The sequence below is a fragment of the Peromyscus californicus genome, unplaced genomic scaffold (assembly GCF_007827085.1).
Source record: "Peromyscus californicus insignis strain IS unplaced genomic scaffold, ASM782708v3 Scaffold_18__1_contigs__length_77618521, whole genome shotgun sequence".
NCBI classification, from domain to species: Eukaryota; Metazoa; Chordata; class Mammalia; order Rodentia; family Cricetidae; genus Peromyscus; species Peromyscus californicus.
Genome location: NW_026294480.1, coordinates 44,000,089 through 44,021,243, shown reverse-complemented (window position 1 = coordinate 44,021,243; position 21,155 = coordinate 44,000,089). Strand labels below are relative to the sequence as shown.

At 37.1% G+C, this 21,155-nt stretch overlaps 1 protein-coding gene across 1 annotated transcript in view; it reads left to right on the top strand.

Annotated features, from left to right (window-relative positions):
• Ndufs4 (NADH:ubiquinone oxidoreductase subunit S4) overlaps window positions 1-21,155 on the top strand; it is a 104,300-nt gene that overhangs the window by 34,610 nt on the left and 48,535 nt on the right. Inside the window, exon 2 of the mRNA XM_052743309.1 lies at window positions 2,637-2,715. Coding sequence (XP_052599269.1) covers window positions 2,637-2,715 — 79 coding nt within the window. The remainder of the gene's footprint in view (window positions 1-2,636; window positions 2,716-21,155) is intronic.

The window sequence follows — 21,155 nt, the reverse complement described above, 5'->3', positions numbered from 1 at the left end:
AGTTTACGCATTTGTGCTTATTGGAATCACATAGGCTGTCATTATTAGAGATATTAGAGCAGTAAATTCCTCAATTTAGAAACATAAAGAATGACATCTGGAAGCAGAAGAGTTAAATGCTTTGTGAGAGATAGTAAATTGTAAGGCCAGAGTTAGAAATAAGACCTCTCAATATTAAGTCTCTCTCTCTCTCTCTCTCTCTCTCTCTCTCTCTCTCTCTCTCTCTCTCTCTGTCTCTCTCTCTCTCTGTCTCTCTCTCTCTCTGTCTCTCTCTCTCTCTCTCTGTCTCTCTCTCTCTCTGTCTCTCTCTCTCTCTGTCTCTCTCTCTGTCTCTCTCTCTCTCTGTCTCTCTCTCTCTCTCTCTCTGTCTCTCTCTCAGTGAATTTACACACACACAAAAATAAATGAGTTGTATACTTTAATAATGGTATCTGATAATTACAAACATAGCTGGCAGAGATTTATCGTTTGGGCAGAGAATTAATAAGATTAATGCTGTAGATATCTGGAAATGTGGTCAGTTCAGATTCAAGAAAGTCAGTGGTTATATGATTCTCAGTGCTGTCTTATTTTTGTTTTGACCATGTAGCACTATTAGGAGCGCTGCTGTGTAAAGATCTCAAGACACCACTTTCATTCTTTGGAGCATATACTCAGTAATGGCATGGCCATATCAAACAGTAATTCTATGTTTAATTTTTTTGTTTTGTTTTTCAAGACAGGGTTTCTCTGTGTAGTTTTGGTGCCTGTCCTGGATCTTGCTCTATAGACCAGGCTGGCCTCGAATTCACAGAGATCCACCTGGCTCTGCTTCCTGAGTGCTAGGATTAAAGGCGTGCACCACCACTGCCCGGCCCGTGTTTAATTTTTTTAAGACACCACCACATTATTCTGCATAGTTCTATACCATTTCATATTCCACAGAGATTTTAGTTTCTCTATGTTCCTGTCAATGAGTATGGTCTGTGTGTACATAACTATCCCAAAGGATATATGAAGTAGCACGTCATTGTGTTTTGACTTGTGTTATCCTAATTCTTAGTAACCTTGAACATTTTTCATTTACTTATTGGTCATTTATAAATAGATAAATGCTAATGTGTTCTTTCCTTGCTTTTATTTTATTTTATTTTATTTTATTTTATTTTATTTTATTTTATTTTATTTTGTTGCTAAATCTTTGAAACCTTTGGAATTATCCCTGTTCAGTGTATTGCTCTTGCCTATTTGGAAGTTGAGTCTTTACTGTCTTGTAAATACTTTCTCCTTGCTTGTTATCTAATGTTGGTTATTTTACAGTCCATTTGGTTTAAAAGATTATATACTATAGGTATATTCCTTAGGGTCAGGAGATATGTTGAGTATCAAGTCAGGGCCTTGTGCTTCCAAGGCAGACGCACTGTCACTCTACTACTCTGTCATGGCTATAATTATTAATGTTGACTTCATAATTGACTCTGGCCCTTTGTTGCTACCTGAAATATTTGTAACTAGAGAACACGTTTTTCCCTTGCATTTTGAAATTTAACTAGGGAGTATTTATTTAGCACATAACCTATACAAATATATATTATACATGCTTTTTTATGTAGGCAATTTTTCTGAAGTTAAATACATGAATGTATTATTTTAAATAAAAATTAGAATCCTGCTAGCCATGGTGGTGCACACCTTTAATTCCAGTACTCTAAAGGCAGAAGTGAGGGGATCTCTGAGTTCAGGGCCAGTGTGGTCAACATAGCAAGTTCAAGACCAGCCAGGGCTGCATAGTGTAACCTTGTCTCAAAACCAAAACAGCCACACACACCCCATCCCAGAAAAGGTTGAGATCCTTTGCAATATAGCAAATCTTAAAAGTTTTTTCTTATAAAAAATTTTAAACTGTGGGCCTGGGGATATAGCTCAGTCTGTAGAATGATTGCTGAGTATGCAGAAACCCTGGTTCAGTCCCCACTACCACATAAACTGGCATGGTGATATAGTGTCAGGAATCCTTATCTATATAGTGAGTTCAAGGCTAGCTAGAGTATGTGAGACCTATCTCAAAGGAAGAAGTCATGAAAAGGATGGATTTTGTGCCTAACTACTTCCAACTTAATAGTTCTGTTTCAATATTCAGGCCTTTTTCAGTTTTGTAAAAAAAGATAGTGGACTAGACTAACAACAGCAGTTAAAGTAATCATACAAATAATTTTTACTTACATTGCTTCTAGATTGAGAGTGAAATGAAGAAATTGTTCTTATAACTGAGCCCCCCCACTTTCCTGATGCCATCATTTAGGAATCAGCATTCCAGCACAGTTGATAGATGCTGTTTTGCATGTTTTCGCCTAGTCTTGACAATCCAACCACTGTACCCTCAGAGAGAGCAGTCCAGTACTTGTCATTGGTGCGCTTTTTGTGAGAGACTGACAGAAAGTGCCGCCTGTTGTGAACTGTCAAGTGAGAGTTTGCCAAAACCTCAGCAGACAGAACTAATTGGGCAGAAAAGGGGCTTTTGTGCTGTCTTCTCTCTCTTTCCTTTCCTTTCATTCAGAAGAAGACAGAACTGTTAGAGTGGCGTGTTTATGTGGGTCTGTCTGCATCTGTCTTGGCATGGCACAGATCACTCTCTAACTCCAGGTCTTGCACTGCAGGTTGTTGAGCTCATCCACATGGAAGCTGGCACAGGACCAGACTCAGGACACACAGCTCATAACAGTTGATGAAAAACTGGTAAGGACTCCTACAACGTGCTGCCATTGGGTTGTTCTGTACCATAGATTATTCGGTTTAATGTTCTAGTTCTAGGAAAGTTATACACAAACCTTAAGATTTTCACAGTAAAATAAATTGAATATTATATGCAAACATCATATACTAATACTAAGAAAATAAAGGTTTCTATTTTTGAAATGCTGATGAGTAGTAATTGGAAGTCTTATTTTGAAATATTCTTTTTAAATTTTCTAAATTACTTTTCTGTTTAAGTTATATGATACTAGTGCTCTCTAAATTAAATATACTGGGTTTTTCTAGAACCATGCAATGTTATTATCACTGTCTGTTTGTATGTGTGCCCATAAATATCATTTCTGCATACTAAGGAGTTAAATTACAGCTAACAACAAATGAATAATAATATTTTTCCATCATCAGTCAATAAAATAAAAATATCCTCAGTGTTTAGATGCTGTTTGATACAAAGGCTCATATTATACAACAGCACAATGTTTGTAATGTTTTCAAGACTACTGGCACAAATATATAATAGTAAAATAAGTATGCATTTCATTTATTATGTGGTTTATGATATAAATGGAAGGGTCTCTTAATTACCCCCTCCTAGGCAAGCTTTCTACACAGAGCTCTACCCCAGGACCACCTGTCCCATTCTAATGATGGAATGTTTTATCACTCAACTTTGAACCTATAAGCACGATCCAAGCAAGCCATTCTGAAATTCCTATTTATACTACTAAAGATAATAGATGGCTAAATAAATAGAAAAGTAAGCAGATAGTTTGGAAAATTTATGTCTTAGACCTCAGGCTAACTGACTTTTATTCAGATGTCTGGTAGTCCTATCTGTTGACCCTGCCATCATCTTGGTGTAGACAGTGTCATGTGTAGATTACTGCAATAATGTCATAATTGGTCTCCCCATGTATTTCAGTCTCCTTCTGGTTCATTTTCCCCAGGATAGTCAGAATAGATTGTTTTGTTTTGTTTTGTTTGTTTTTGAGACAGGGTTTCTCTGTATAACAGCCCTGGCTGTCCTGGAAATCTCTTTGTAGACCAGGCTGGCCTCAGTCTCACAGAGATCGGCCTGCCTCTGCCTCCTGAGTGCTGGGATTAAAGGCATGCGCCACCACACCAGTGAATGTTTTTTTAAATGTTGGTTTGTCACCTCTTGTGTATAATCCTCTGGCGGTTTCTATTGCCCTAACAGTTAACTTTAAAATCCTGATGGTCTCCAAGACCTTGCATGATTTAGTTCCTGTCTTTCTGTCTAGGTTTGTTTTGTACTATTTGTTTATAGAGTATTCTGTAGACATGGAACTTGCTATTCTTTTTTCTTGCATTCTGAGTTCTTGCTTCCCTACCCAGAAGCTTTGTACTAACCCTAGGTCTTTATTCAGTCGCCATCTATTCATTTTAAAACATAATTAATTGTACTTGTTTAGGCAAGAATAAAAGAAACAAGGCAGTTGTGTGTAACAGGAACAAGTCTTTCCTATGACATGTATTCTAATCATTAGTTAATGACAGCACTAGTGTTTTAATTTCCCTCTGACCATCTCATTGGAACACAGAGATTAGCTTATTGTTACAGTATTACTGATTATTCACATTTTATAGAATTTATTAATAGTATTTCCTGGGTCTTTCTATTTTAAAGACTCAACCAATTTGTATATTACTCCAAACCAGCAGTTCTCAACCTATGGGTCATGATCTTTTGGGGGTCGAATAATCCTTTCATAGGGGTCACATATCAGATATCCTACATATCAGGTATTTACATTATGGTTCATAACAGTAGCAAAACTACAGTTGTGAAATAACAATAAAAGTAATTTTATGGTTGGGGGTCACCACAACATGAGAAACTGTTTGAAAGGGTCACAATGTTAGGAAGGTTGAGAACCACTGCTCTAAACAAACCATTGAGGTATTTAGACTGCTTTAATGTGATGCTTTCAGGTAACATGCCACAAAATCAGTTGTACTGCTGATGGATTTTGCTCTACATACATTTCCCCCCAGCATTGTTATTTTCCTTGAAGTATGTCAGTCAAATGCCAGTACAGTATTCTAGCAGAAATCAGCTGAGTTCCTGCACATAGTCACAGTTGGAGGAATATTTAATATGGATGACCGAACCCCTAAATTAGAGTTTTAGCTATTTATTTTTATATTTAAATAAATTTTATATTATTATAGCACTTAATAATCTAATAGACAACAAAATACTGCTAGATTTTCATATCTTGTTCTTACACAGCTTCTGAAGAAAGGCTAAATAAGTAACATAATGAGAAGGTCATGGGCTCAGAAGAGCATTCACAAACACAGAGAGAGTGTTTAGAATCAATTATGTTTGCATTTGAGCAAACAAAGATTGTTATACATATATTCTATATGTATATGTCAACATTAATGATAAAAGTAGTTCAGAATGTAAATACCATGACTATTTTAAAGGATGTGAAACTATCACTTTAATATCACTATTATAAATAATATAAAGTAATATAAAACAATTTATTATGCCTGGTGCCACCACTTTTCCCAGCACTCAGGAGGCAGAGGTAGATGGATCTTTGAATTAATGTCAGCCTAGTGTGAGTTCGAGGCCAGCCTGGTCTACAGAGTGAGTTCCAGGACAGTCAAGGCTGTTACACAGAGAAACGCTGTCTCAGAAAACAAAAACAAAAACAAAAAACAAAACAAAACAACAACAAAAAAAACCAGTAAGACGGACTAGTAAAATGGTTCAGTGGATAAAGATGCCTGCTACCAAGTCTGATGACCCAAATTTGATTCCTAGCTTCTATATGTTGGAAGGAGAGAAGGAGTACCTACAAATTGTCCTGTGACCATCACCTAAGGTATGCATACATAAAAACATTCCAACACATTCACACACACACACACACACACACACACACACACACACACACACACTAAATGAATTAAAATGTAACAAAAATTTTAAAGAGGTATAAGCCTTAAAGGAAAAAAAGAAGAAAATGATAAGACACAGATAGTTAAAATATATTTGTTAAATGTATTTAATGGAAATTATATCCAGAAAATATATGCATCATTTATGTCAGCCTCAAAGGCTACATGCTATGTAGTTCCATTTATTTGATATTCTAGATATTGGAAAACTCTGGGAATAAGAAATTTATTAGTGGTTAGCAGGGCTGGATGTGGGTCAGGAAGAATTAAATCTAAAACAAATGAGGACATTTTGGAGAGTGATGTAACTATTCTTGATTGAGATGGTGATCCTCATGTGAAAACCCATATTTTATTGTTTTGTGAAATAAATAAGAATCCACAGAACTGTACAATAACAGTAGCACATTTTTCCTGTTTCTAAACTATCAGTTCTCCAAAAGGGTATGAAGGTCACTTCTTAAGCTTTTTAAAAAATTAACTTGTGTCAGTTGTTCTGAGGTCTTTCCAAATCATATGTAGGACATGCCATCTTCTACTGGTCAGCCCTCTGTATACTGAATTTGCTGCCAGCTTTTGAATCTGTTAAATAAAGACCTTCTTAAAGGATGGATGTAGGAGTGCCTAAAACTTCTTTAGAAGGTGTACAAAGTGAATTATTTTCACAATTGTACCATCTTTAAATGCCCTTCTCACTGTGTTAATAATTTACAAAAAGAAAAAACTGCCAGGCGGCAGTGATGCGCGCCTTTAATCCCAGCACTCGGGAGGCAGAGGCAGGTGGATCTCTGTGAGTTTGAGGCCAGCCTGGTCTACAGAGTGAGATCCAGGACAGGCACCAAAACTACACAGAGAAACCCTGTCTTGAAAAACCGAAAAAAGGAAAAAAAAAAGAAAAAGAAAAAGAAAAAACCCTGAACAATCAGGGGGGTGTTTCAGGTCATTAAATTCTTCTGTTCTTTGTGGTCACAGTTTGAAAAACAAGAACTAGTTTATGTGAGGAAACAGTGAAAAATTGGTAAAAATTTTAATTTTAAGTATGCATAGACTATTTATTTCTGTTACCATAGCACAGTGGTTGTCCTTAGAAAAACCATGTGTGCTTTAATATTGCTGCAGGTGTAATTGGCCACTTTTTATGGTACAACTTTTAATTGAAACAACATCAGACAACAGACTGGGGGTCTTATTTGGTCACAAGTGTTTGGCAGACTTTTTTCCAAAATGAACCTACTAACTTCAAGAGAATGTAGTCCGTGGTGAACTTGAGCTTTTAAGTGAAAATTATTATTCTTTTTTAGTTAAAACACACTTCTGGTGTGCATGTATGGATGTCTGTGGGTGTAAACGTGTGTGCCCGTGTGTGGCTGTAGTGTGAAAAAGTGCTCCAGAGGTGGGCAGTGAGCCTCAGGTGTGGCTTCAGGTGTGTTGCTCAGGCATGGCCTCAGGAGCTGCCCACCTTTGTTTTGTGATAAGCTCTTTTGCTAATTTGGCTCTGGTAGCTGGATACAAGTCCCAGAAATCCTCCTGCCTCCACCTTTCCTCTGCTGAAATTACAAGCACACATCATATTTGGATTTTTATGTGGCTGCTGAGGAGCGAACTGAGGTTCTCTTGCTTGCTTGGCAAAAACTTTACTGACTGAACTATCCTGAAAATTATGATTTTTATAGATGTTGGTTCTGCTGCTGACCTGATTAAATTTGATGCTTTTGTAGTGCTTCAATCCTATTTCAGTGTGTGTGGAATTTTTAGTAACAAATGTGATTTTTAAAAATGTAATTAATAATGAAGTATGTTGGGAATATGTATTTGGAATATATGCATACTTCCATGAATCAGTATAACCAATACATGATGATTCGTGGGTAAAATTTTAACGATAACACAATGAATTATAACCAGATATGAAGCTATTAGCATTATTAAAGAATTGGTCTTTCTGACTAATGTCTATGAGAAAATGCATTGTTTTCATGTATTGCAACCAAAGCACCTACTATTAGAATGTATGGACAGATGTCAGAATTCATCAGCCTTTTTCTTTTCTTTTTTTTTTTTTTCCTTTCCTTTTTTCGGTTTTTCAAGACAGGGTTTCTCTGTGTAGTTCTGGTGCCTGTCCTGGATCTCACTCTGTAGACCAAGCTGGCCTCGAACTCACAGAGATCCACCTGGCTCTACCAGGTTAACACAAGTAAGAGAACAGGAAAAGCCCAAAGGCAAAAGGTAGATGGAATAATTTAAGTTAAGAAAAGTAGGCAAGAAATAAGCCAAGCTATAGCTGGGTATTTATAATTAAGAACAAGCCTCCATGTGTGATTTATTTGGGAGCTGGGTGGCAGGCCCCCCCAAAAGAGTACAAAACAAACCACAACACATTAGCATGTATCACATAGTAAACATCTATAGCTATAGCTTATATAAACAAAACATCATTAGAATTCCAGTAATATTTAAGAGTAATACAAAATCTTGAGACAATAACAGTAGTCATCCCTCTAAGTCTTTTATTTGGGTGAAATGGCCCAGGGCTTTTGAATGCTTTCCTGGTAAATTGCACTGAATCTCTTTAAAATGTTGTCATCATCTTTTCTTATGCCACTACAGATGTGGTGCATGCAGGGTGTGGTGACAAGGATTGGCATTCTTTTAGTCGCAGCACTTCTCGAAGGACCTCTGAAAATTGAGCTCTCGTACATCTTTATGTGGATTTCATGGGGCGCTAGAACCTCATCTGTGTTTATGTGGACTGTTACCAAGTCAAGTTTCTTTTCTTATAGCTTGAGCATAGACTGATTATTATTTTTGACTGTTGTTCTCTGATTCAAATGACGTTTTTCTTTTTAGCTAGTGCTTCTTATGTGCAGAATTTGCTATATAGGGTGTAAATTAAGGAATCTGTATTGTTTTACGAATGTTAGTATTATAAGTACAAAAAATGTTTTTTCTCTCAGTATCAGTTGTGTATTGACATTATGCACTCTGTCCTTTTTAAGGCATTCAATGTCTGCTAGCATTATTCTAGTATAAAGAACCATCTTTCATTTTGGAACTAGACACAATGGAATTGTTATAGAACAAAATCTTCTGGGAGTAAAATTGTTTCCCTGGATAACTATTAATAAAGACTTTCATATTAGAGTGTGGTGAAATTTTAAGGATAACTCCTAAGAAGCCTTTTTTCTTGTTTGTTGAGTGTAAATTTCTAATTAATCTTTTCACTAATGAAAATTCAAATATCAGATATTCAAAATATCCTAAAATCTTATAAACTTATATTTAGGAGTACAGTTTTTTTAAATCTTTTTTGTGGGTTGCACCGTTATTATTTCCAAACATGTGGTTGTTGGCACAGATGTGGAGGAGAGCTTGCAAATGGCTGCTCTGCCCTTGGTTTCTGTAAGAGGAAGAGCTGATAATGGGGGTTGGGTGAAGGGTGCCCTTGCTTTTCAGTTTCAGTGGAAAGGCAACTTTCCCCCACTTTATGACTCCTTCCCATCTCAGTCTCCATTCAGTAAATTTCATGAATACTCATATACAATGAACATGTTGTCTTCTTATTCTCCCTTTAACTTTATAATAGAGAATGTAAATTTTTAATGTTCTTTAAAGATTTTTGAGTAGTTGTTCTCACTAAATAACCAAAGCATGAATTAGACTTGCACTTTTAATTGCTTTTAAATCATTTTGTTATTCATTTTAGTGTACTGATTGCTTGTTTGTCAACATTTCTTAAATTAACAAGTTACTACCCCATTAAAAATATGACTACAAAGATAGACAAGTGTTCTTATCAGAGTGTTCTCCGGTCTTAATGAAAGAACTATGAAGTAAGCTCTAATAGTTGAAATTAGTAGATCAGTTTTATGAAAACTGTTGGCTGTCATCTTTCCTTTTCACCAAGTGCTTGTTGAGCGTTATCACATTCCACACATTGTACTTCTGTATTTATCCTGACATTGGAAGACTTTTCACTTATATGCTTAGTTAACTTGTCCATAAACTACTTAATGCCACCTGTTTTTAACTTTCATGAAGGTTTTATGGTTGTACATGTATCTTCAATTTAAATGCCTATGAAATAGGAAGCTTTTAGTAATTTATAAATCTGACATCTTTATTTTTGAGGGGTACAGGATTGGGAAAGGCAGCTGTCATTTCAAAGCTTTCTGGAGAAATGTCTTTATAGTATAATACTACTAATGTCAAATACTAGCATTTTGGACATTTCTAGTTGCCACTGTTATTTTTATTAAATGTAAAGTATGCATGAAAAATAGTCATTGTTAGGTTTTGCCATTTTGTTGTATTTTATTAAGTTTCTTACAAATTGCAGTAAAACAGCAGTTAAAGCTGTTCCCTACTTGCTGTAAATCATTGCTATTTGATAATAACCATAGGACACTGGCAGCAATCTTAGCTAGTGAGATCTTGATATTACTGTTTTAGATGTATGTAAGCAGCAACTTAGATCTGGAAATATTTTGTTGCTTTGTTTTAAATATTCTCATGACTTCAACTTGTCCTAATAATTTTTTAATTGAATAATCTTTTTGCAAATCCTCAGTGTTTTATGTTTTTTTCTTACATACTATAAGTTCATGAGTGAAATTTATGAACTTAGATTTAAAATTGACCAGTAACAGTGACCTGTACAGAAAGATAAAGCTCAGTCGAAGGCTTCTATTTTCCTTGACTGTGTGCTCCCTTCGCCTGTTAGGCTCAGTTTTCTTTTGGTGAGATTACTTTCTTTTGGAGATGGCAGCACTATCTCTGCCAGATTATAAGTAGCGTCTGCAGTTGGGCTGTGCCGCCTTCTAGCATCTCAAGTGTCTGTTTTGTCTGCACTTTACGCACACACATTCTTTAGCAAAGTTTCAAGGCTTTAGTCTTGAGCACTGGGTCAAAGGATATGTCTCTTTGAAGGGTAGACAGGAGGTTTTTTTTTAATGTTTTATTCACTAAGTAGTATTTCATTTTACATCAAAGAATAGCAGTCTTGGTGGCAGTTTAGCATGTGGGCTTTTCTGTTTCTTTCAGTAAATATAGATAATGTTGCTTCAAGTAAATAGGATTATTAAATTTAAAACATAAAGAAAAGGCATTAGCTGAATGTAAATGTTACTTCCCAATATCATTTACATTTTAAGAAGAACTATAGTATTTTAGAGTGTATTTCCCTGTGAACTGTTACTTTGGCTACTGAAAACGATGAGTAGCCATGAAGACTGCAGAGGTTTGTTCTAATTCTAGGGAAGTGAGATAGCACCCTCAGTCGGCTTCTTTAGGATTATAACACATCTATTTTGTTATTTTGAAAAATATCAAAGACTCAAGCAATGAGACATGATTTTAGGCTTAAACTAGAAGGAAAGATTCTTTCTGTACTGTTTACATGGGTTAATTGGTGATGTAATAAGCATAGAATGTGATTGTTTATATGTTTATAAGAGTATTGCATTTCATATTTGAATCACAATATATATGCACACCTAAGCATAGCAATTAATGTGAAAATAATTTTTCTGTTTATCTGTAAAACTTGCAGTGAAATTCATTGAAAGTTTGTCTAAATAGAGTTAAAGTAGAAATGTTTCTACTCTTCATGGCATGACAATCTTAAAGTAAGTACAGCTAACAGTAGTGATCATTAAGTCAAATGTCTTATATATAGTTTTTTTGTAGATATAATTCTCTACATAAATGCAGAGCTTTATTTCCAAAATACATTTCCAAAAACATTATTCTAACATATCATTAGGCTGTATGAAACTTAAACTTTGGAAGTGTTACACAGGAAATAAATGTTTAAAATACTAGTTTTTCTGTATAGACGAGAGCCATTAAAACTTAGAGAATAGCTATATTAAATTGCTGGAAGAACAAAAGACCTTTCGTCTACAGTATTCAGCCACCTCTATTATCTGTGATTCTTCAGCAATTAAAGCAGATTATTTTCTTCTTTGTTCCTACTTAGAACACTTGGACAATACTGAAGAATTAAACTGACTGAAATGTTTTATCTTACAAAAGCTTTAAAGTTCTATGCACCAATTAGCAAAATACAGTAAAGGTTGAGACTGTTAATAGCCACAACATGGTGAATGCATAGACCTGGAGTACTCAAGGTCTGTGTAACAGCTCCTATTGTGGTCTCTTCAGGAGAAACTGTGTCTGTTCTTTTCTCGCTTTGCTACCTGCTGTGTATGGAAATTTTGAATAGTACTGGACACTTGCTTTTAAGAATTTCAAATTCTTGCATGTTATTATATTGCCACTTTGGCACTCATTAAATTAGAGTTGATAATATTTTATTTATTTGGACTTGTATAAAGTTTCTTTTGCTATTTTCAAGACAGTTCTAGTGTGGAAATACATATCAGTCTGTTAGTAACAAATCCAAAGTGTTTGTGCTGAGTGTTAGTTATCTCCTTGCAGCAAATTGCTTGTCCAGTAGTTTTCATTTAACTGAACAGAGCCAACCATTCTGTATCTGTACTGTACTTATTTAAAGTGTTTATTTTGGTTTGGGGTTTGGCCTGGTTTTGAGCTCCTTGATAGGAGAAAATATTTGTTTTTAGTCCAGCTTTTTGATTGGTCAACTTGCCAGATGGAAGAGTTCGTCTGAGCCACCACTAACTTGTTCTATGATCTGTGGCCGCCGTTTTGTAGTAGTTCTCAGGAAAATAGGGGTATATATCCCAGGTGTATATATATCCCAGGTAATACAATGTAGAATTAGAGCGAAATAAGAAGACTATAGGCCTCAAGGTGTGGGGCTAGCAAACTTTGTTTCTTTATTTAGAGTTTGTAGTTTTATATGACCTACTCTTTACTTTAATTCTACTCTCAAAAATAGTGCCTACAGAATTACGGCTAGTCATGTTTTTACAAAGTGGGTATGTTTTAAAATTCGCAATGATGTGGAAGCTTCACTGTATGAAATGTGCTGTGTCTCCACAAATCTGCCTCTTTCTAAGCCACACTTCTCTAAAACCGTGTGAGTGGGCTTTTGTTCGGTTGCCGTTTCATGCTAACCCTTCTAAAGGCTTTCAGTTTATTGACTGTTAGTTAATCAAGGCTTCAAGTTTTTTTCATGCTTCCTTAGACATAAACAATTTTAGTTTTCTTTAAGCAACACACAGGATACAGATACACCAAAATGCTAAGCTGGGATTACTAATTTAAGACGAAGAACCAGGGATCTGAGTACTGTGGTCATTTGCGTGCATTATATAGTGTCTACTGAGTATGCATTGTATATAAAAAAAAAAGTCTATCCATGAAAAATAATTTAACCCAATTGATTTACTAGCTAGTTTACATTTCTGATGCTTAACCATTTCCTTTATCTGAACTGCTCTTACTTTACACCTTCACATAGATGATTTTTTGCCATCATTTAGATTTTAGTTTACATATGGCACAATCTCAAAGTATATTCCTTGACTGCCTATTTAAATAACCCTTACTCCTCCCAACCCCAGCCACTTTGGGGTTAAATCTCAATTGAATTAAGATTTGATGTCCAAAGAGTTAAAACCAAGTTTCTAGTTCAGTACATTTGAATACCATAAGCATACCAGTCTGACCTGTCCTAGGATATGCAGAGATTTTAACTCCTCTGTAGCTGCCTGGTAGTTTTCAGATAACACAGTTCATAATTGTTTGTGAAGATACATTGAGCAATTTCTAAAAAATTAATCTCTCAGTTATAATAGTAAACATCATGTGTCATTACATGCATCATATATGTATGTATGTATTCAGGTGTTTTGAAAACTTACTATATTCTGTATTGTAGGCCCCGAGAATTCAATGGGAAACGGACATCCTCCTACCTTAGAGCCCATCTTCCTAGTTGTAAGCATACAACAGCTTGTTAATAATCAAGATGAGTTCCAGTTATAGGGGAAAAAAAAATCTGGATGACAGGATTGAAAGTAGCCAGGGTTGGGAGGGGTAAGGGCTTTTAATTTATTTAATTAATTATTTAAATAAGCAGTCAAGGAATATACTTTTGAGATTGTGCCACATGTAAACTAAAATCTAAATGATGGCAAAGAATCATCTATGTGAAGATCTAGAATAAGAGCATTTCAGATACAGGAAATGGCTAAGGGTAAAAGGTAAACTAGCTAGTACTAGTCAGAGAAGAGAAGGAAAACGATCACACACACACACACACACACACACACACACACACACACACACACACACACACACACACACCCCTCCCCAAAAAGGAAGTTAGCTAATGAAATTTTGTCAATAATGAATCAAAGAAAATAAGCTGCTGTCTACCAAGTAGGTGCTGACAAGTTCCTAATGCATTTAAACTTTGACCCTTGCTCAGCCAGTGGCAGAGCTGGTGGATGGTTGTAGTTGTCTGTCTTTATGTTAACCCTGTACTTGTGTGTGTATCTTGGAATTTGGCTCACTCGACACCTGTCTGTGTGGTTGTCTGCCTTTGTTTTGTGACTGTCCCTCTTCCGAATATTAACTGACAGTCATTTATCCCACTCTGGCTGGCTGGTTGTCTATATTCACCCTCTCTTCCCTCCTATTGAGCAGCCTTAAAGTCCAATTAGATAGCTATTGGTTGTCCCAAAATATAAATGCCATTATTGCACTCTTGGGGATATCAAATAGTGCCAGGCTGGTCATTGCTGTTATCTGCAGGCTTTACAGCTGGTAGGACTGGATTGCTTTCTCCGGGGAAAGCTTGCATTGCACTCTGAGATACTATGTATGAGAGCTAGTCCTCAGCGAGGGGCTTCCAGGTTAGTTCCAGCTCAGTTCCTCCAAGTGCCATGTTCACAGTATGTGGTCTCTTCAGCAGTGGGTTCTACCTTCAAGTTATGGGAGGCAGTCAAGGGCAGTGCAATAGCCTGCATTGTTTCAGGAGTCTTTTTGGTTCCCCTGACCAACGGCTCAAAAGGAGGCGTCCCGTGCTGGCACTGGGACTTTGTTAGATAGCCTGTGGCTCTTGGGCAGAGCATTTCTCCCCGAGTAGCGTGACTTCATTCAATCAATGCCTATCTTCACATCTGTCTATATGTGTGTGTTCACACATACACATATATATTACACATGCATTTTTAAGTAAATTTAAAATCGTATTTTCTTTATGGCCTTTTCACATATCCTAAAGTGTTATTTATCCCTTCTCCCTCCTTTTTCCCCTCTGTGTTGCTTTCTTTCCTAGTTATGGTTTCTTATTGCTGTGATAAAATATGACCAAAAGCAACCTGAGGAGGAAAGCGTTTTTCAGCTTACAAGTTTCACATCATGATCCATCACTAACAGAAGTCAGGGCGGGAACTCAAACAGGACAGGCACCTGGAGGCAGCAAATCGTATGGAGGCTATGGAGGAGTACTGCTTACTGGCTTGTTCCTCATGGCTTGCTCATATTGCTTTTTTATAGCATCTAGGACTACCTGCCCAGAGGTGGTCCTGCCCAGAGGTGTGCTTCTATATCAATCATCAATCAAGGTAAACTCTGTAGACTTGTCTATAGACTCTCGATAGACTTGTCTGCAGGCCAATCTGGTGAGGCATTTTCTAAATTGAGGTTCCCTTTTCTGGAATGACTATCTTTCGTTGTGTTGACATAAAACTAGCCAGTACACCCTCCAAACCCACTTCCTAGTTAAATTTTCCCTCCATTTTTCCCATTCCCCCTTTCATAGCACCTGTGTCCTGCTACTCTTGTTCCCATCTAGAGCTCATTCTCCATTCATGTTTCTTTTCTCTTTCTTGGTTTCTGCAGCTACTCTAGGTTATACACCCAAATCTATAATTCAGAGCTACCATCCACAAATAAGAGAAAACATGCAACGTTTGTCTTTCTGTGTCTGAATTTGTAGAATATACAACATATAGTAAGTACATATAAGTGTATAAGTTAATACATATAAATATATTTATAAATTGCATATTTTCGCACATTTAAAATGTATAGTATTTTGTAGTTCTACCCATTTTCTTGCAAATTTTGATTTCATTTTTTTTACACCTGAATAGAATTTCATTGTGTATATGTACCATATTTTCATTATGTCCTTTAGTTGAAGGACATAATGTTGTTTTTAATTTCATTTAATACCTGTGGTGGTTTGAATAAGAATGGCCCTCATTGGCTCATTTACTTGAATGTTTGGTTCCTAGTTGATGGATTATTTTGTGGTGGTATTGTGTTCCCCCAAAATATTGTGCACCCTAATGAACTTATCTGGGGTCAGAGACAGAACAGCCACTAGATACAAAGGCTAGAAAATGGTGGCACTCACACCTTTAATCCTAGCATTTCAGAGGTAGAAATCCCTCTGGATCTCCGTGAGTTCAAGGCCACATTGGAAACAGCCAGGCAAGGTGACTCACACCTTTAATCCCAGAAAGCGAGCCTTTAATCCCAGGGAGTGATGGTAGAAAGGAAAGATATATTAGGCATGAAGACCAGAAACAAGCAGCATTTGGCTGGTTAAGCTTTCAGGCTTCTAGCAGCACAGTTCAGCTGAGAACCATTCGGATATGAGGACACAGAGACTTCCAGTCTGAGGAAACAAGAGCAGCTGAGAAGTTGGCCAGGTGAGGTTAGCTGTGGCTTGTTCTGACTCTCTGATCTTCCAGTGTCCACCCCAATAACTGGCCCTGCGTTTGATTTTATTAATAAGAACTTTTAAGATCCCTGCTACATTATTTAAGAAGGATTAGGAGGTGTAGCATTGTTGGAGGAGGTTTCATATAACCCAAGTTAGCTTTGACCTTTCTCCACTGAGCCATTTCATTGTTTCCAGAAGATTGTTCCCTGTACTATCATAATTAGGACTCTTCCTTCCTCTGTGTATAGGATTCCTTTAACTCTCGTCTTAAGTGTGGGCTTGACTATCATGAATAGCTGTAGTTTGCAATTGTCTTGAAATGTCCTTATTTCTCCATCAGTCTTAAAAACCTAGTTCTTCATAATTTAGCTGTCTTGGTTGGCACTTATGTACTTTCATGGTTTGAAATGATCATTCCAAGTCTTTCTTTTAGAGTTTCTGATGGGAAATCTAGTGTTCACCATTGTAGTTGAGTTGGCATTTTCTCTTATAGTTTTTATTTTTTTCTTTCCTTGTATTTTTGACGTCTTGATTATATCATTGAAAAGTTTTCTAGTTATGCCTCTTGGAATTCTAAATGATTTTTGTACTGGATGTCCATTTTTTCCCCTAGATTTGGGAAATGTTCTGCTATAATTTCATTGAATTAGATTCTATGCCTTTAGTTCTAATCTCAGCTTCGTCTATGCCATGGATCCTTTGGTTGTATTCTACAGTTCTTTGGCAATGTGGTCATGTGTCCTCTCGTCTGTGTCTCATTAAATATAGTATTTCTTCGACTAGATCCTTCATCCCTGATATACTTTCTTGTAGTCATGCTTTCCAGTGTGTTTTTATTTTCATTCATTGAGTTTTTTCATTTCCAGCTTTTTACATTTTTTCTTAATCTGTTTTCCTTGTTGAAAATGTTCTTTTATGCTACTGACCTTTTCATCTCTGTTGCTGATTTTCTCATCGATTTCCCCAACTGTTTCATCTGTTGCTAGTTTTTTTCTTTCTTGGTCCTGAATTGAGCTCACTAGTTTGTATCCTTTTTGACTTTTTTACTAGTGAACTTCTGAAATTCTCATCTTGCATTGTATCTGCTTCAGTATCTTGGAGTTTATTAGTTGTGAGTTAGTCTTTTACAGTTGTCCTGTTGCTTTGCTCTTTGGTATTCCCATCTTGTAATTTGTGCCATCTGTTGGCATATCTCTTCTACTTTTACTCTTGGTTCTTCTAACTGACCAGCCTACTCTTGTGGACCTAATCCCCAGTGCATTTCAGAGAGGGGAAAACAAAGTGTTAAACTGCATCATCAAGTCAGTTAAGGTACAGAAATGTTCTTATAATTGATCAAAAGCCACCTAGTGTATCATCAATGAACAGAAAACAGAAAATGGCAAAACTAATACGGAATGTATTATGAAACAAAAGAGGTTTAGGGTAAAGGAGGAGGCCAGCAAAGGGGGCAAACAGAGGAGAAGCAAGAATAAATAAATGATAGGAAAAGGAAGAAAAAAAGAGAGTAACACGGAGTTTGAGACAAAGGAACCAGTGATTTACCAGCAATGAGACATTTGAAGACAAAATAGGTAACTATAAGAAGTAGAATTAAAAAATAAAACACAAATTATAAAAATGCCACAAAAAGTAGAGAAGAAAAAGAAATCAAAGGGAAAAAATCCAGAAAACCAAAAGGTTGCTCTATAGTGGAAAAAATGACCGCATTTCAATGAATATATGAAGAGAAATAGAAAATGAAAACAAAAGATTGGGGGTTTTGTTTTTGTTTTTTATTTTTTTTATTTTTTATTTTTATTTTTTTATTTATTTATTTTTTTTTTTGGTTTTTCGAGACAGGGTTTCTCTGTGTAGCTTTGCGCCTTTCCTGGGACTCACTTGGTAGCCCAGACTGGCCTCGAACTCACAGAGATCCGCCTGGCTCTGCCTCCCGAGTGCTGGGATTAAAGGCGTGCGCCACCACCGCCCGGCTGTTTTTGTTTTTTAAATAAAATAAGTGAAAACGGTCCTAAAGGTCTAGTGAAAAGGGGGAGAGGAGATGCCAAGGAGGACAGAAGGAGAGAGGAGTGGAGTGGTCCTTCTGGCTTCTGGATGCTAGAGAGAGACTGCTGCTTATGTGCACAGGCCGGGATGGGGTCACTTGACCTTGGGAGCACTTGTCTTTCCTGTAGTTTATGCTGATGTTGAGCCTGTGCTGACAAGGTCCACTGTCCTCACTGTAGTGTACAGTAGGTACTTCTGAATGCCATGGTAAAACACCTAACAGAGTAGTTGAAGGATGGAAAGGTTTGTTTTGGCTCACAGTTGGAGGGTGGAGTCCATCATGGCAGCAGAGCTCGAGGCAGCTAGTCACAGTTGTATTGCATGATCCATCAGGAAGAGATGAATTGCTGGTACTTAGCTAGGTGTCTCTTGTAGTCCAGAGCCAAGTCCCAAGGAATGGTGCCACCTGCTTTTAGAGTGGATCTTCACACCTCAACCTAATCAAGATATGAGCCACTTGATAGATTATCCAACCCCAAAAGGTCAGTCCTAAACACAGTTTCATACAAGCAACACTAAGCAGACTTCAGCAGGATGTTTTTAGATCTTTAAAAGAAGATAATTCCTCACACACATGGCCAGATTGCTAACCTAATCTAAATAATCCCTCACAGGAGTGCACAGAGGCTCCTAGGTGATTCTCAGCCTGCAAGTTGATAATATTAAATACAAGTAACTTACTTTGTATATCAGGAGCCTCTGCTGGTCACACTTAGGTGGCCAGAGTGTATGTTCTGGAAAGAATCTTTTGTTCATCCAAGACTCTCCATGTGGTACCCAATGGAATGACTAATAGTCTGACTAGACGGTGACTTCCAAGTGTGTTGGTAGTGTGGGTAGCAGCTGAGATCTGTACAAGCATATTTATAAGATCTCCAATGTTTAATCGCTCTGCTGGAGCTGTGTTCTCCAGAGTTCTAGGGCTCAGCAACAGTGAGAGATACAGGTTGCTCTAGAGCTTGATCCCTGACTGACCTCAGCCTCATGGCTATCAGACTCCACTGTCACTCTGTTCCCTTACCCTTTGCTGTTCACTGCCTGACCTGAGTCTCCTGACCCTTGCATTTTTTAGTTTGCCAGCTGGTACCTGTCCCCACATCCTCCTCTCCAGGTGTTATGGTATGTTAAATTCAGTTCTCTGACTTGAGATTGTCCTCTTTTCTCAGTCTCCCAAGGTAGCTCAGCTTTAAGCAATCGGTTCATCTCTCTCCAGGTAAGCAAAGCCACTGGCCCCACACATATAGAGTGGCCAAATGGGTTCTTCCCCAAGGCTGAGCCATCTGTTTCCTGTGTTCTCCTCTAAACCCACAGCAGGAGTGGAGACTGCTAAAGGGAAGCCATGTGGCTGGAGCTGCGTTTGGTGTGGCTTCACATCTTTTTCTCAGCAGTTTTCAGCTTTCTGTCACTGCCTTCATGAAGACTCGCCCCATCTTCGGAGTTGAGTCCATTCTTTCTTCTTTAACCAGTTCATACAGCTTCAGTGGGCTTTCTTACATGAAGGATGAAGTTTCTTGAGATTAGTTCTTATTGCCTAGGGTTTGTTTTGGTTTCTATTTGTAGTACTGGGGATTGGATTAAGGCCCTTGTGAATACTAAGCAAGTACCCTACCACTGAGTCCATCCTCATCCATGGCTTTATCTTGACTCATGTTTTATATACATTTCTGAAGAATATGTATTCTCCACAGTGGGAGTAATCTATACATTGATATTAAATTTTAAAACATTTTATAATTTTAATTAATTTTACAGTTTTATGTGTGTAGGTCTGTTGCAGTGGATGGTAGATCTGAGTCTGGAGTTACAGATGGTTGTGAGTCATCTGTGGATGCTGGGACTCAAACACAGGTCCTCTGGAAGAACAGCCAGTGTGCTTAACTGCTGAGCCACCTTCCCAGCCTCTGCAATTTAGTTTTAATTTGATTAATGATATTATTCCAATTTTCTGTATCCTAACTAATATTTGTATCTGTTCTGTCAGTTCTGATGAGAAGTGTTGACATCTTAAGCTATGACTGAGTAGTTCTTCCATTATTTGCTTCACTTATTTTAAATCTCTACATAAAGACAGAAGACTGTTCTTGCCTCACTTATTTTAAATTTCTACATAAAGACAGAAGACTGTTCTTCCCGAGTTGATGTTTTATCCTACTTGACACCCTCTTTATCCCAGTGCATTTGCTTGCTTGAAATCTACTTTGATACTAATATAACCGTCTGGTTTTCTTATTCTTGGTTTTGCATGGTACATATTGAACTCCACCCCTTTACCTTTAATTTAATTGTGAATTTACATTTGTAGTTTTATTGTACTTTATATATTTGGGTCTTTCTTTTTCATCCAGTCTGATGATCTGTACCATTTAATTTAGTTTTTAAAATAACTACTTAAAGTAAGCATTCTTAGTAAAATTGTTAGGCTTAAAGCTTGCTCTGTTTTCTGTTTGCCGCATCTGACTTCTGTTTTCTTTTCTGCGCTGCTCCCCAGCAGTTGCTTTAGGGATTACAGAAAACACCCTTAGTTTTTCCTAGTTACAAATGGCTAGTCTGCCTTGGCCGTGTCACTGGATTTCCAGTCACCAAGGAAAACACACTTCTGAGAATGTCCATGGTGTTGTAAGCAGAGCTTAATGGCCTGTTCTGATGGGACTTTGGAAGACCAGAACACCAAGAGAAATTGGACAGTAGAGGCCCCAGCTTAGGAGGTTTCAGAGGGGAACAAGGTTGTAGGAACTGGGCTAGAAGCCATTCATGTTATAATCAGGCAAAGAATCTACTTTCCGTGGTTGGAGAGATGGCTTAGTAGTTAAGAACACTTCCTGCTTTTCCAGGA